The 14,260-nt window shown below is 53.6% G+C and overlaps 7 protein-coding genes across 7 annotated transcripts; 3 read left to right on the plus strand and 4 right to left on the minus strand.

Annotated features, from left to right (window-relative positions):
• Nucleotides 1-37: 37 nt before the first annotated feature.
• Nucleotides 38-2,539, minus strand: BU25DRAFT_333870 (ATP-dependent RNA helicase DBP7; the record flags this gene model as incomplete). The annotated part of the gene is made up of 1 exon (XM_033702506.1): nt 38-2,539. The coding sequence occupies one exon, from the start codon at nt 2,537-2,539 to the stop codon at nt 38-40; it is 2,502 nt and encodes an 833-aa protein (XP_033565261.1).
• Nucleotides 2,540-2,863: 324 nt separating this feature from the next.
• BU25DRAFT_481541 (Nucleotidylyl transferase) lies at nt 2,864-4,075 on the plus strand (the record flags this gene model as incomplete). The annotated part of the gene is made up of 2 exons (XM_033711095.1): nt 2,864-2,892; nt 2,946-4,075. The coding sequence occupies exons 1-2, from the start codon at nt 2,868-2,870 to the stop codon at nt 4,073-4,075; spliced, it is 1,155 nt and encodes a 384-aa protein (XP_033565262.1). The 5' UTR covers nt 2,864-2,867.
• Nucleotides 4,076-4,542: 467 nt separating this feature from the next.
• Nucleotides 4,543-5,413, plus strand: BU25DRAFT_418712 (uncharacterized protein; the record flags this gene model as incomplete). The annotated part of the gene is made up of 2 exons (XM_033707891.1): nt 4,543-5,231; nt 5,335-5,413. 2 exons carry the CDS (start codon nt 4,543-4,545, stop codon nt 5,411-5,413), a joined length of 768 nt encoding a protein of 255 aa, XP_033565263.1.
• Nucleotides 5,414-5,450: 37 nt separating this feature from the next.
• On the minus strand, nt 5,451-7,739 carry BU25DRAFT_481545 (ABC transporter-like protein; the record flags this gene model as incomplete). The annotated part of the gene is made up of 3 exons (XM_033711096.1): nt 5,451-6,680; nt 6,741-6,986; nt 7,037-7,739. 3 exons carry the CDS (start codon nt 7,737-7,739, stop codon nt 5,665-5,667), a joined length of 1,965 nt encoding a protein of 654 aa, XP_033565264.1. The 3' UTR covers nt 5,451-5,664.
• A 991-nt stretch (nt 7,740-8,730) lies between these two features.
• BU25DRAFT_428820 (uncharacterized protein) lies at nt 8,731-9,538 on the plus strand (the record flags this gene model as incomplete). The annotated part of the gene is made up of 2 exons (XM_033708522.1): nt 8,731-9,113; nt 9,169-9,538. 2 exons carry the CDS (start codon nt 8,731-8,733, stop codon nt 9,536-9,538), a joined length of 753 nt encoding a protein of 250 aa, XP_033565265.1.
• A 1,495-nt stretch (nt 9,539-11,033) lies between these two features.
• Nucleotides 11,034-12,482, minus strand: BU25DRAFT_455408 (uncharacterized protein; the record flags this gene model as incomplete). The annotated part of the gene is made up of 4 exons (XM_033709938.1): nt 11,034-11,613; nt 11,670-11,894; nt 11,941-12,145; nt 12,194-12,482. 4 exons carry the CDS (start codon nt 12,480-12,482, stop codon nt 11,034-11,036), a joined length of 1,299 nt encoding a protein of 432 aa, XP_033565266.1.
• Nucleotides 12,483-13,442: 960 nt separating this feature from the next.
• On the minus strand, nt 13,443-14,081 carry BU25DRAFT_407636 (uncharacterized protein). The gene is made up of 2 exons (XM_033705593.1): nt 13,747-14,081; nt 13,443-13,696 (listed from the first exon to the last, which is right to left on the minus strand). Exon 1 carries the CDS (start codon nt 14,035-14,037, stop codon nt 13,813-13,815), a length of 225 nt encoding a protein of 74 aa, XP_033565267.1. The 5' UTR covers nt 14,038-14,081; the 3' UTR covers nt 13,443-13,696; nt 13,747-13,812.
• Between the last annotated feature and the right edge of the window lie 179 nt (nt 14,082-14,260).

The following is a 14,260-nucleotide window of genomic DNA, read 5'->3' on the forward strand; positions in this document are numbered from 1 at the left end:
TGAACAATCCATTCCAAACTCCCTACCAATACTGTCTTTATCCCAAATTGAACTCCGACGCCATACCCGCATGCCTCATAAACTTCTCCCTCGCCCTAACCGCCTTCCTCATCTTCGCGCTCTCCTCCTCATCCGCGCCCAGCGGCAAATCCAGATCCTGAATCCCCTTCTTCGGAGGCACTTTGTCCGCCTTGCGACTCGCGCCATCGACCTTTGGCGCACCGCGGACCTTGGCCGGGCGCTTGTCTTCGCGGCCAGCGCCAGTGCGCAGACCGGGGACTTTCATGCCGCTGGGGCGTTCGCGGAGCGCAAAGGCTTTGGCGAGGTGGCCCAAGTGCAGTGATTTGATGTCGAAGTAGACGCGCTCGTCGGCGATGTGGGTGGCGTAGGCGCGGATGTGGGATTGATAAGCTCTTCGCGCGGCTTCCAAGCGCTTCGGGTCTGCGAGGGCCCAGCGCTCGACAGCGAGTTGGAGGTCGGTGGCTTTCTCCATGTATGCGCCCTTCTCCACGATGCCAGTTGTGATCAGACCCTTGTTCAAGATGTCGTCAGCATCTTGACGGAGTAGATGCACGCCCACTTCGCTGTCTTTGCGGTCGGACTTGAGTATATCCACGTAGCCTTCTTCACAGCCGGGCTGGAGGAAGATGCAGGCGCGTCCGTCGCGACCGGCACGCGCCGTGCGACCGATGCGGTGAAGATGGTCGGAGCGCGCAAACGCAGGGTCGAACTCGATGACGAGGTCGACGTTGGGCAGATCAAGACCACGGGATGCTACATCTGTGGCGATGAGGACGGACGCTTCGTTGTTCTTGGTGAAGTGTGCGAGGGTGGATGTTCGGAGGGATTGCTGGAGAGAACCGTGAAGACGGTACGCTGTTACGGTGTGGGTCTTGGGGGAGAGGATGGGCGATTCAGCGTGTGTGACAACGAGCTTTGTAGGGTCGGATTGGGCGACGGCTTTTTTCTTCTCCTTCTTGTCTGATCCATCGGCCTCCTTTTCTGCTGCGTCTTCCTTGATGGCGTCTGGCTTGTCACCGTCGAGATTGCTCGTCAGCAAGTCGAAGTGGAAGTCGACTGAGTCTGCGCAGGATATGAAGACGATGGCTTTCATGACTGAACCTTTCCGTGCGAACGTGCGCTTCAGATAAGCCAATAAGGACACCAACCGCAGCTTGGGGGCCACCACAGCGTACGACTGCTTCAGTTGTGCTGGCGCATAGAAACCCTGATCGTCTCGTTCCTCGACTGCGTTCTTGTCTTTGTCGGCAGGATCTGCTTTGATGTGCACCGCGTCCTTTAAACTGATCTGGCCTAACCGCTCTACGTCCATCTTCATTGTCGCGGAACAGAGGACGGTCGTACGTTTCTCTGGGAGCCCTGGTATCGCTGACCTGCCCTCTTTGTGTGCGCGCATCCGCAAATTGAGCTGTCCGATAATCTTCTGCATGTCCTGCTCGAAACCAAGTTCCATCATGCGATCGCCTTCATCGAGAACCAGCCATCTGACGTTGCTTACATCCAGGGCTTCTGTATGCTCCAGATGGTCAACCAGTCGTCCCGGTGTGGCAACAAGTATGTTGATACCCTTCCGTAACCGCGCCTTCTCTGACTTCTTCTTCTCACCACCAATGACTGTGGTAGCGACGAGCCAGTGCGCACAACCTAGCAGCTTCTCGAGCACGAGCGCAATCTGCTTGCTCAGTTCTCGAGTCGGTGCCAGGATGACAGCAAACAGGCCCGAACTCCGCTGCACAGCCTCATCGCCCGCGTCCTTCCGCTTCTTCATGTTCGCTGACAACTCCATCAGTCTCTGCACAATCGGTAGCAGGTAGGCTAATGTCTTTCCGGAACCGGTCTCGGCCTGTATGAATGCGTCTGAGTCGTCTTTGACCAGCTGTGCAATTGCGGCCTTCTGGATAGCTGTCGGTGCCTTCATGCCCATCTTGTTGAGCATGTGTGTTGCGAGTGTCGGTGATATACCGAGTGACGTGAACGTCTCTAGCTCGCTGCTGAGCGGCGCGTTCGACGGCTCGATGGGCGCATCGTCTACAGTGCTTCGTTCGGCGGGCTGCGTCTTCGTTGTCGAGGCGGGGTTGTATGTGAACAGGGACGAGATGATCTGCTTGTTGCCCTTCTTTGGGGCCTCTTGCCTCTCTTGAAGCTGTTTCGGTGCGCCCGTTGTCGACTGTGGTCTGAAATCGCTTGGCGCTGTCCTCTCTGTGGTTCTTGGTTTGAAGTCTCCGCTCACACGCGCTCTCTTCACCGGCCGTTCGCCGTTGCCTGCAGGTTCAGGGCTCTTGGACACTCGTCTTGTTCGGGGACCCAACTCTGTGCGATTCACATCTGTACCCTTCCCCTCCTGCGCTTTCTTGGGTACCACCTCTCCATTCAGCCGTGCAGTGGCCTTGGTGTGCCAGTTCTGCGCCGCTTTCTTTGCCGTCAGGCGACTTCTCCATGAGCCGCCTTTTATGCTCGGCTTCGCAATGATACCGCTCTCGGGTATGGAGAAGTTGAGGAGCATGCCATCGTCGGCCATCTTTGCTCTTGTAGTCTGTCGTTGTTCTGCTCGCCGGCGGTGGGGTTCAGTCGGCGCATTCACCACCCGCGAACTTTTTAAGTGGGTCTTCCACGCTAGAGAGCCCGCAGGTGGAGCCGCGGGTGCACGTGATGCGTGATAGTACGACATCTACGCAGCAGAACAGAGACGTCTTTGCTCTTTTGAAGTCAATTGCGGAGATGGGCCTGTCAGACTTCTTCCATCCATCCGCCGCGAAAGGGCGACCCTTGCTTTGTAGCTTCCACGTCTTTGCGACTTGAACATAGTTGAGCAAGAGCCCCGACCTAGTGCACCTGCATCACTCCTCATGGCACACCTCCGCACTGCCGCTGGTAAACATCTCCACGAACAGCCACTCTCGAACCACGTGACTAATCTAGTGCAGCCCCCACGGCGCGCAGGTGTCTTAGTCGGAGCTTTGCGCCTTCTCCGCGCGCTTCCTTCGTCCCCAGTGGCATCCGCTGCCTGTCCGCGACTGCACCCCGCCGCAGCGCGTTCGCAGTCAACGACCTGACGCAGGTCTTCCACGATGTCGCGCCTTTGCGCAAGTTCCGGCGCGATCTGTTTCTCAACAACCGCACAGTGGGCCTCGTCCCTACCATGGGTGCGCTGCATGAGGGCCATATCTCGTTGGTCAGGAAGGCAGCAGAAGAGAACACAGACGTGTGGGTCACCATCTACGTGAACCCCACCCAGTTTGGTCTGAACGAGGACCTGGCCTCTTACCCGAAGACGTGGGAGACGGACATGGAAATGCTGCGGGACCTGGATAGAGGACTGGCGAGAGAGGGCAAGGGCCGAGTCTCCGCTGTCTTCGCCCCGAGCACCACCACCATGTACCCCACATCCCCGCCAGACAGCAGCATCCCGGGTGTGGGAAGCTTCATCGAGATGCGACCACTCGGACAGCTACTCGAGGGTGCCTCAAGACCGGTCTTCTTCCGAGGTGTAGCGACGGTGTGCATGAAGCTGTTCAATATCTGCACGCCAGATAGCGTGTATTTTGGCCAGAAGGACGCCCAGCAAACGGTCGTGATCAAAAAGTTGGTCAAGGACTTCCACCTGAACACAAAAGTCCGCATCTGCGATACCTCGCGGGAGCCAGACGGTCTGGCGCTGTCGTCGCGTAATGTGTATCTCGGTGCCCGCCGACGCAGGACAGGTATCGTACTGAACCAAGCATTGCGCAAGGCAGAGGCGCAATACAAAGCTGGCAAGCGGCTGCGCGGCGATATTCTCTGGCCTGCAGTGGACCATGGAGACCGAGTCCAGCATGAGCAAGAGAACCTGCAGCCAAGCAAGCGAGCACTGTTCCAGGTTGACTATATCAGTCTCGCAGATCCAGACACAATGGAAGAAGTTGAGAAGGTCGATGAGACAAAGGGTGCAATCTTGAGTGGTGCAGTAAAGATGATGCCCGTGGAAGAACCTCAGGAGGGCGAAGAGCTGGGTCTTGGGAGTGGCCAGGTTGCGGTTCGACTGATCGACAACATCGTTCTGCAGCCCACAAGATGATCGTCGAAACAATACAGCATGATCACACAGTCCTCTACCTCCGTTTGCCTCATCACATTCACACGTGCTAACACTCCTGGGTAGTCGCTTTGCTCACACTGACCACATTACACCGACACGACCTGCTCCATGCCGAAGACATACGCTGCAGCTTCCCGCAATTCGGAGTCGTGCGACGAATAGCAATGTCACACCCGCTGTGACTATTGCATGCATCCGCGCGTCAATAGACCCTCTCCAATCTTCGACCCTCCATTTTTAGATCCGACCCTGCATCGTAGCCAACATCATTGGTCGTGGGCCTCACATCTTCTGGTAATGAGGGGAAGCGGTACCAACGATAATACGGACATTTTAATGCAGCGTACCGCTGATCATGGCAGCGTCTTCTCTCGAACTGCGAGTCTTTTGCACATCGTTCATACCTACTCACCACCCTGGCTGGTTGGGTTGTGTCTACGAAAGCGATGGCCGGTGACGAGCAACCCGTCGTACACACGACTCTCGAGACCGACCGGCGTCCTTTCGAACCACCCTCAGAGCCCTCACAGCCATCGGACAAGCTCATCAACCCCAGAATTGAGGTCGAGCCAAGCACCTGGACGCCCTTCACCACGACCGTCGAAGTCATCCTCTCCGACAGCTCTGGCCTGCACACGACCCTCGAACAAGTCATCTTCTCCACGCCTCCACCTCAGCAGCAGCATGGGCTCGCAACTCCCCACCCTGTGGCACACATCTACGCACAACCCTCCCCTCTAAACCACCATCTCCACCCCTCCATAGACTCCCCCGGCATGACCACCCTCCTGGTCCTCGCCCCCCTCGCCAACACCCTGATCGACCACGCCCTAACCGCGACCACCACTCCAACCCCCAGCACCGGCACACTGACCAAACCCATCGCAAAAGCCCCGCACACATTCGTTACGATAACACGGCCGCACAACATCAGCTTCGCGCGCCCAACCCACATCGTGGAGGTGAATCCGCAGTGGCCGCAAGTCGGGACGATTGTCAGTGAGAGCGACATTCCTGAGAGGTGGCGCGAGACGTATGAGATGAGGGAGCTGAAGATTCAGTATGGTGCGCTTGGAGCGATTTGTGGGATTTTTGTACTGGGGGTGCTGGGGGTGATTGCGGTGGGGTGGTGGAAGTAAGTACCCTTATCCTTGTGAGGGGTTTTGAAAGTGAAATCCAGTGGGAGATGGCTAAGGGAGAGACAATTTGTTGGGGAATGAGTGCTAACGTGTGTGCAGGTGCTGGTGGCACGGTGAGTGTGTGTGCTCGAGGAGGAGGAACAAGGTGAACAAGCAGAGGTTTGACTGGTATGGATAGATACGGTTGTGTGTATCTTTTGTGCTGATGGGAATTTGCGGTTATGGGTATCTTGGGATGGAATTGGGACTGCAATGGGAACGGGACTACGATGGTGTATGTGACGGCAATGGGGACGGTAATGGGGACGGGCAATAGATGGTGGACAATGGGTAGTATACATTGCAGGCAATGAGAAAGAGCTAGGTTGGATAGCAGAGTGGTCAATGCACTGGGATCAGAGGATATGGGCACTTCTATTCGCGAGATGTCTACGGCCAATTCCAGATCTCGTTCCACCTCTCCCTGCCCATCTCGACTGGCCCGTCGAACTTGCCGAATCGTGGAGGTCCAGTGCCGGGCTCGGGGAGGCATATCCAGTCTCTTATGCACCCGGGCACTTCTTGCCTGCTATGACTGATACAAAGTAGCGCTTGGTGATCTTGCAGTCCAGGGACTACCAGATCTGCCTTTGTCTCTACGGGCCTGTGTCCAGCATCTGTGTAATGAAGCTCCATGGACTGACCGCGACTGAGGAACAGCAGACACTTATCTCTTGCCAGATCGTCCATGCCGCTGAATGCCTCATCCAGGATGACGATGTCAGGGTTCCGGATCATGGCGCGCAGGAAGAGGAGCACGCGTTGTGTGGAATACGAACTCTCGCCGAACAGAACATTCGACGCCCAATCAAGACTACCACCTGACGTCTCGCCGTCTTTGCGTAGGCGGTTGAGCTCAGGCTCGAACCAGCGTAAGCATGCCTCCACTCGCTGCGTTGCGTTTTCGTCGAGATGAGCTTTGACAATTGGCGTCTCGCTCCATGCAGACTCGAGTGCCCGTCGAAGAGTAAGATGCTTGGGGAAAAGCGCGTGGACCTCCGGCGAGGCGTGACCCATGCGAGCCTGGATCTCGAAGATTGTAATGCCAGGCACGCCAGGTTCAGGCAGACGCGACCGCTGGAAAAGCTTTACTGGTGCCGAGTATGTTTGTGGGTGGTCTGAAGTGACGAGACTGATAAGCGTAGTCTTTCCTGAGCCGTTGGCGCCGAAGATACCCCAGCGTTGTCCGCGGTGGACGTTCCAGTAGAGGCCATCTCTCTCTTCGCCGTTGACGTTCTGTTTCCACTCTCCAAGCACGGAGTTGGCGCCGTACTTGATGTTCACGCCTTGCATTTCAACGATGGGTTCACCGACTGGCACTTGAGTGTCGTCAACCTTCTTGTAGCCATCTCGACTTAGTGCATCTGACGGCCCCGAAGCATCGGCACCATTCGTCTCGAAGTCGCCTCGCTCGGACAAGTGATGACCTACCTCGCGTAGCTCTACGAGTTTGGGGTCAAGCTCACGGCTTGATGAAGTTGACTGAATTGACTTCTCAGCATCATCATACTGCTGCTTTAAGTACTGGAAGACTTCTTTCTTGGGCCCGAGTGAGTCAACTTTTCCGTCTTCACCAGCATAGACAATGTGCGTGATCCATTCGGGTATCACATCCTGAGGTCGCAGTGACAGTACGATCCTAGGCGAGTTTGCTTCGGCAAGGCGATGAAGAACTCGAGAAATGTGCTGTGTTACAACTGGATCCAGTCCGACTGACACTCTGTAAGCGAAGTTCATCGAAGAGTCAATGGGCGAGACATACTGAAGGGTGCGTCTAGGCACAGGACTTCTGGTCGTGTTAGGAGTGCCTTCCCAATCCTTGCTCTGCGACTCTGCCCATTACTGAGCATGTTGACAGGCTTGTCCAAGAATCTCTCCAACTCCAGATCCTTCATGACTTGTCTTGTGACCTCCTCGTCTACAGACTTGGCTTTCAACTCTTCCTCGCCAGGATTTAAAGTCACGATGCCAGTCAAGTACCGCTTCAGTGTGAAGTCACCCTCCTCTTTCAAGCTTTCGTAGCGAGCAGAGAGGTATGCGCCACCGAAAGCCTTGCGCTCAACATCGAATCCAACATACTCAATGGCCTGGTCGGGGTACCGTAACCTAGGATTCTTCTCTGTTATTTCCGGGGATAAGAGGTAGGGGTATGTCCGGGCTGTTGGTGGAAAACATAGAAATTGGCCCCGAAGAAGTTGAAGAAATGCAGTTCGGATGTTGGAGGATGGACTCAAGATAGCCCAATGTTGGTTCGGTGTCGAGAACGAAGGCAATGACAAACTCAGATCCGGAAACAGCGGCGGGTTGGGAGGCGCGTCCTGACCTGGAGCTGGCTTCGATTCTGGATGTTGGCGGTAGAACGTGCCATTGGCGATTTTGACGATCGGCTCTGAGTAGAGCCTACGTGAAGTATGGAGTCTCGCGCATCTTGAAGCGGCGAAGAACAGTGCTGTCATTCTTCGCATGTCGAGTGCAGTGACGTCTACTTTGATTCGCGCGTTCCTGCAGCATTGGGGAAGTCCGAGCGCCGACCGTTCCTCCGTGCCTAGCGCCTTGCTTTCTCAGGCCTCACGAACTCGAGACGTTTCACCACCTCTCAGCATCGCGTTTTGATGCAATCCTCCTTTGCCATCGTCGACTCTGTCGTACATTGGAACTGCACTCATCGTACAACGCCTTCATCGCTCTGTGCACAATCAGCGCGCACGAAGTCCTCCTGGTCGCCGTTGGACGCCTGTCTTCTGCACTGAATGGCACCAAGTCAAGCACTCTTTTGCTGAAAGGTCAACGACGTGCAACACTACGATGCCCGACCCGACATGAATTCCCAAGTCTGCTCTTTCGGCACTTGAAATTTCGTCAGGCAGCACGTAGTCTACGTCAGGCATGCAATGTTTCCAGATGGTGATCAAGCAGCTCGGCTACTGGAAGGACCCACCCCACTTGGCAACTCTCAAACGGCAATCTGCGCATTTGTTTCTGGACTTGTGCCTGACGACAAGCCTGTCAAACACGTCGATAGCGGATTGAGCGACGTGAGACTGCATAACATCTTGGCTATAACAACATGACAGACGCGTAGTCCATTGAACGCCGTACCATAGGTTCGCTGGTCAAGACCTCAGGCCTTGTCCTTGTTTGAGTATTATGGAGTCTACAAAGAGGAATGTCGGCGCAGGTCTGTATCAGGCTTTTCAGAGTAGTCCGCGGCCAGCGATGGATGCATAAAGGTGCTGGCTCACGCCATCAATTGCTTCAGGTACACCGAACCGATTTGCGCATCTCTTCTTTTCTGTCACTCTTTTGGGTTACTAGCCGTCGAGCGGCCTTCTATAATCTTTTCTTTCTTTGGCCGAGTCCACTGTTGAACGGTGCTCGCTCCTTAATCGTACTACAGGATACCCACCAGTTCTTTAAACTAATCAATTCGAATAACGATCAACTCAACTCATCATCATGAAGTCCTTCAGCCTCCTTCTATCCATCGCTACTGCGGCATCCGCACTCCCTCAGCTCAAACCACACCGCCGCGCCAACCAAATCATACCCGTAGTCGTCGGCGGTCCGCAAGACACATTCGTCCCCAACTCCGTCGTCGCTGCAGTCGGTGACATCGTGCAATTCCAGTTCAGCAATGGCAACCACACCGTAACCCAGTCCACCGCCGACACAGCATGTACACCGATGGAAGCCGGTGTACACAGCGGGCACATCCCATTCCAGGACGGGCAGACCGAAGTAGGGACGTTCAACATGCCGGTCACGAGCACGGATCCTATGTTCTTGTACTGTGCGACAGGCCCGCATTGCCAGGAGGGACAGGTCATGGTTATCAATCCGTATGCTCATCTTCACAACGTGAAACATGAAAGATCATTACTAACAATACACCAGTGCGAACGCCCAACAAGTTGCCGACTATGCCAAACTCTCCCAAGCAACAGAGAAGAGCACTGATGGTGGCGACCCTGTTGGTGGAACCGCAGGAAAGATCACGCTTGATCAAGCTGCGTTCACCCCAGCGCCTCCCGAGGATGCTGCTGGAGGAGCACCGCCTGCAGCCGCACCGCCCGCTGAAGCACCGGCTGAGGCACCAGCAGCTGGTAACGCGACATCACCTGCCGAGACATCTGCGTCCGAGAGCGCTGCGCCGCCCGCTGAGACTGCAGCTGCTGAAGGTGATCAACCTGCTGCTTCGAAGACCGCTGCCGGGGGTGAAGTGACCGCCTCTGCATCGCCAACATCATTCGTCTTCCTCGCGTAACGTCCTCTTCCTATAGTCCAACAGTCTGGTGCCTAGATTTCTTCGCGTTAGACACACAGATACAGCAATACTTACGATGCTATACAGAAGTATTCGTTCATATTTACACTCCTCACCTCATGTCTTACCATTTGATGCCGCCAGCCAAAAGCTAATGCTTCCTCATACTCTTGCTTGTCAATTTAACAGCATTTCCAGCGTTACCATCAGGGCCTTTATCAACGCTAGCTTATGAATATACTGCTACAGTCATGCCAGTACCTAGCTTTCGCCATACAGTTCTCTCCCAAGTAAAGGTACAGTTCTCTCCCAAGTAAAGGTACAGCGCTGCTTGTATTTTCGGAAAGACACAACGCCACTACTTAATATCTGTACATGTCCAGGTAAAAGTGACTTCGCAGCCCTCTTTAAGCCGACTGCTTAACAAGCTTCTTTCCTCCCACAAACCAACACGCTACAATGATGGAACCGCTATCGGCGCATGCGTATGTTCAAAACTCTGTTTTCGCAGTTGCAATATCACTAACTGATACTACAGGCGCTTCGAGCTCATACGCAGTATGCGTGGCCGCTTCCCCCGCAAAGTGTGCGACAGGGTCTACGATCACTTCCTGACTAGGGATACACTAGAAGACATGCCGTCAACAGTTCAGACGCAGCAATTCACCCGCGCTCTTCGTGCTCAAGATCCATGATTCCTGGTTCCAGGATTGTTTGACCGTACCATTATCTCCGAAATCGTCTTTCACTACTACAAGAAGGGCAAATACCCTCCTGTGCACAGTCCCGAACACTGCGATACGTTCCTTCGTCACGACTTTACGGTGCTGGTATCGTGGGCGAACACATCACTTCACCCCATCTAGAGATTCAGAACTTCAAAAGGACCTTGATGTGTGGAAACATCAACAAGTTCCAATCAACATGCCCCGATACCTTCAGAGCATTGTTGGAGCACAAGACCATATGAGAGCAGAGTGATCGCTTCACACCTCTCATTAGCGTGAAGCTCCAGAACATCTATCCACATAGGCGACGTGACCACGTATGTCAGACACACGGGTGCTTCGACCAGCTTGTCAAACAAGTAGAGCAACGAGGAGCGCACATGAGCTTTACTTGGAGCACTAGTGCACGGAACGGCAGCACTCTACGCGTAGATCTGAAACAGCACATCGAGGACTCCTGAGCGCTGGTCGATTAGAGGGATTACAGATGATGAAGCAGATATAGGTTGACCTGCAGACCCATTGGGCGGACAGTGTCAAGACTGACAGCAAGGAGAAGAGGAAGGCCAAATTGAAGCAGTCAGCTGCCGAGTGACATTGAGCATATGGTCATCAGTTTGACCTTGGCGAAATTGGCTTATACGAATCTGGATCCTGCCAATGGAGATGAAATGGCAAAATAGATCGTGACTTCGAATGTGCCGACATTGATATTATTCTATTGTCCATCATAATGCGTGTTGTCCAATAACGCTTTTATTCACCTTCTACCAGCCTCTATTCTGCCGCCCAACAAGCGCAGCCTCGTCATCACTGTAATCGCTCGGATCCCTCTTCGGTGTGTCTAAACCACCTTTCAGACTCTCACTCCCCTCAGTGACGCTTTCCAAGCTCCCTGTTCTGACCACTCCCCTCTCATCGACAGTGACGCCATCTTTCTTCGACGGGTCATAGCCTCCTGTGATCTCAACATTCGACCCTCTCCTCCCGCGTTCGAAGAACGGGTTCGGCTCGCTGCTAATGACGACTTCATGAGTCTTCTTGATCTCGTTGCCGGTAGGTGCGAAGCTGACGACACGATCGTGCTCTGCGCAGTGTGAAACGTCGCCTTTGTAGGAGAAGACGCTGGCAAGCTCGTGGTTGGATTCGCGACGTGATTTCTTCGGTACACCTGTGCCACCAGATTTGGCGCCGGACGTTGAGAAGTTGGAAGATCTGAAGTCGTTTGCAAGGGATGCGTTTCCGGGCTTGCGGGATGCGGAGATGGCGATGCGCTTGATCAGGTTGGCCATGGTCATTTCGATGTTCAACTTGACGAGGTATGCGAGAGGATGGAATTGGATGTAGCTAGTTCGTGTTAGCATGGTGTATCGCAGTGGTACAATGACAGAGGCAGAGCTTACACGAAAGAGTTTGGTATCGACATGGCTGCAATAATCATGACGTCCATGAGCAGAGAGATGGCAACGATACGCCGGTTGAAGCGAACAAGTCGGTTGTACTTGGTAAGACCATTGCTGATGAGGTTCGCCTCGACGGTCTTGAGGAAGTACCAGTTGAGCGCAGCATCGACAATCAGGTACAAGCATTTCTCGATACGGTCCCAATATTCATTGATGATGTGATATCTAGATATTGTTAGCGTCAAGTGAATATACAGATGGTTCTATATACTTATGACTAATCTGGAGGCGTGCTGGTATCCAAATATTGAAAACACTGATGTTGATCGCAGTGACGAACATAGCAGTTGCGATCATGATATGCCTCGAGAGCCTGCGGTCGGGTACGATAACACGGATTCGGTTGATGATGATTTGCAGCAATAACTGAACTTGAACACACCAGAAGAAAAGAATGGTGAAGTAAAACGCAAAACCTGATATTTGTCAGTAGACGTTCACACGAATAGAAAGGTTGTACGCACTCGGCCTGATATACTTGAGCAGGTGCAGGAAGCACTCAAAACCCATCGCGAACGAGATAACCAACTCCAACCATATCATCCAGATGTACACACTCCGCAGCGGGGAGCGTGAGACCTTCGATTGTCCCCAGGCAAGCCATATCGCGATGAGTACGTTGATCAAGGTCAGTCCCCAGACTATCGACGCAATGATAATGTCGGCTGTGGTGATGGGTTCATTCTTGTAGTTGGGTGAGATTAAAGGGCCCCAAGGTAAGAAGGATGGGTCGTCACGGAATTCATTGCTCATGGCTTGCGGCAACAAGATCGACTCGATGCGAACACACGTAGGGTTGTTAACGAACAAAAGAAAACATAGACCGACCGATTGTTGGAGAACGACAACGACAGGTGGTACCTATTCTTTTGATGTCTGAAGACCCAGAAAATAGAAACCCAAATGACGCTTCAGAAGAGGAGACGCCGAACCTGACAGACCCTCGAGTCAAGACAAGGTTCGTAGAATTGCTGCAATCGGTCCTGCAGCATGATCTAGTGCTATCATTTGTTGGCTGCTGCATATCCCGTTAGGTTCGGATGGCCAAGCACATCCGTGCCATGTCGTTTGACATGATCTTCCTGGAACGCATTCGAGACTAAGGTCTACCAAGGTTAGAGGATCGTGCTGAGTTGCATATGAAACCGGAAGGATCCTGGTGGGACGTTGATCGAATTCGCTTCTCCGCTCGCCTTGCCATGCGCACGACGCACACGATACCCACTTGACGCCACTTGATGTGCAAAAGATCCCGTATCTTCTAGGTTGCTGGTTCGTGGCAGTGCTCTACGCGCCTGCCAGTCGATCCACAATGAGCAAAAGACTTGCTTTGGAACTTCCGCGGTCTGCTAAAGGCCATCTGTCGCAGAGACCAAGACCCTCAAGGCCTGAGTGAACCTGGGCATGCAGGGGAATACGAAGCTTCCAAAAGACAGTGCCGGAGAGCCGCAGAGCCGCAGAGCCGCAGCTGGATATCCTTCCCGTAACCTCGTGGGCATCATGACCCTTCTCTCAATATGCGAAGAAGATTCGGTACATTATTCATAGTTGAATGTTATTCAGGCGTAGCTCGAAGGTGTGGCGAGTTCTCCGCACAACATGATTTGTTGAGAAATGTCCGGGCTGAACACTCCGACGGCAACCCTGAATCTTCGAAGTGAGGCGGGCCGAAAGGCAATCGACCTCCTGAGATGTCAAGGCCTCAAGTTTGATATCTTTTTGAGCAGTGCAGCGTTCGCTGCTGCCCGACGGTCGCCGATCATCTTGACCGCTGAAAAACCACAAGCGAACATGGGTTTTTAGCTGATGATACAGCAACAACTATAGGGCATCCCATCAGCGTTGCAATCTCTCCATGTTTTCCAAGTGCCCGGTTTTAAAGTCTGGCAAATGCCGGTACTAGCTATTAGTGAAGACGCCGTTCGCCTACGGGAGGGCTTCGGGCTGAGCGTCTGGGCACAAGCTAGGTTTGGTGCGCAGGGAACGACGTTGAAACGTTGCGCTGACGACGCTGTAGACATTGCGAGCTGCCGAGGCTGAACACCAACCTCTACTTGAATCATTAAAGGATTCGATGTTTAGCTCACGAAGGGATTGCTGGATCTATACAACGGCGAGGTCGAACTGAAGGATGCAATGCTTGCGCAAATCTGGAGGATGTTTCTGCAGTTGAGATCATTGGGAAGGAAGCCAACTGGCGGCCCATGCAGCGATCATCAAGATACGAGTTTTCAAGCAACACCGAAGCGCCGAAGCTGAGAACGACGCGGAAAGGAGACCATGGATAGGCAAATTGGTTCGCAGCCATTCGATGAAACTAAGGACTAAAGGAGGGAAGTTGACTCAAGTGTGGTTGGCATGTGAGATAAACTCAAAAGAAGGAGCGATACGAACACGCGCCATTCGGTCTTTCCGACGCATAGCAGGAACCCAACCTCGAAACAGGAATCCAAGCAGGAAGCCAAGTATGGAAGATGTGCTTCAGGGCATCTCTACTCGACTCGAGGTCCTTATGCTGGTTTGCCAGCCGT

The sequence above is a fragment of the Macroventuria anomochaeta genome, assembly GCF_010093625.1.
Source record: "Macroventuria anomochaeta strain CBS 525.71 unplaced genomic scaffold BU25scaffold_5, whole genome shotgun sequence".
NCBI lineage: Eukaryota > Fungi > Ascomycota > Dothideomycetes > Pleosporales > Didymellaceae > Macroventuria > Macroventuria anomochaeta.

Coding starts and splice junctions, on each gene's coding strand:
- BU25DRAFT_407636 (XM_033705593.1), bottom strand. CDS start 14,037: ATGGCTGCGAACCAATTTGCCTATCCATGGTCTCCTTTCCGCGTCGTT.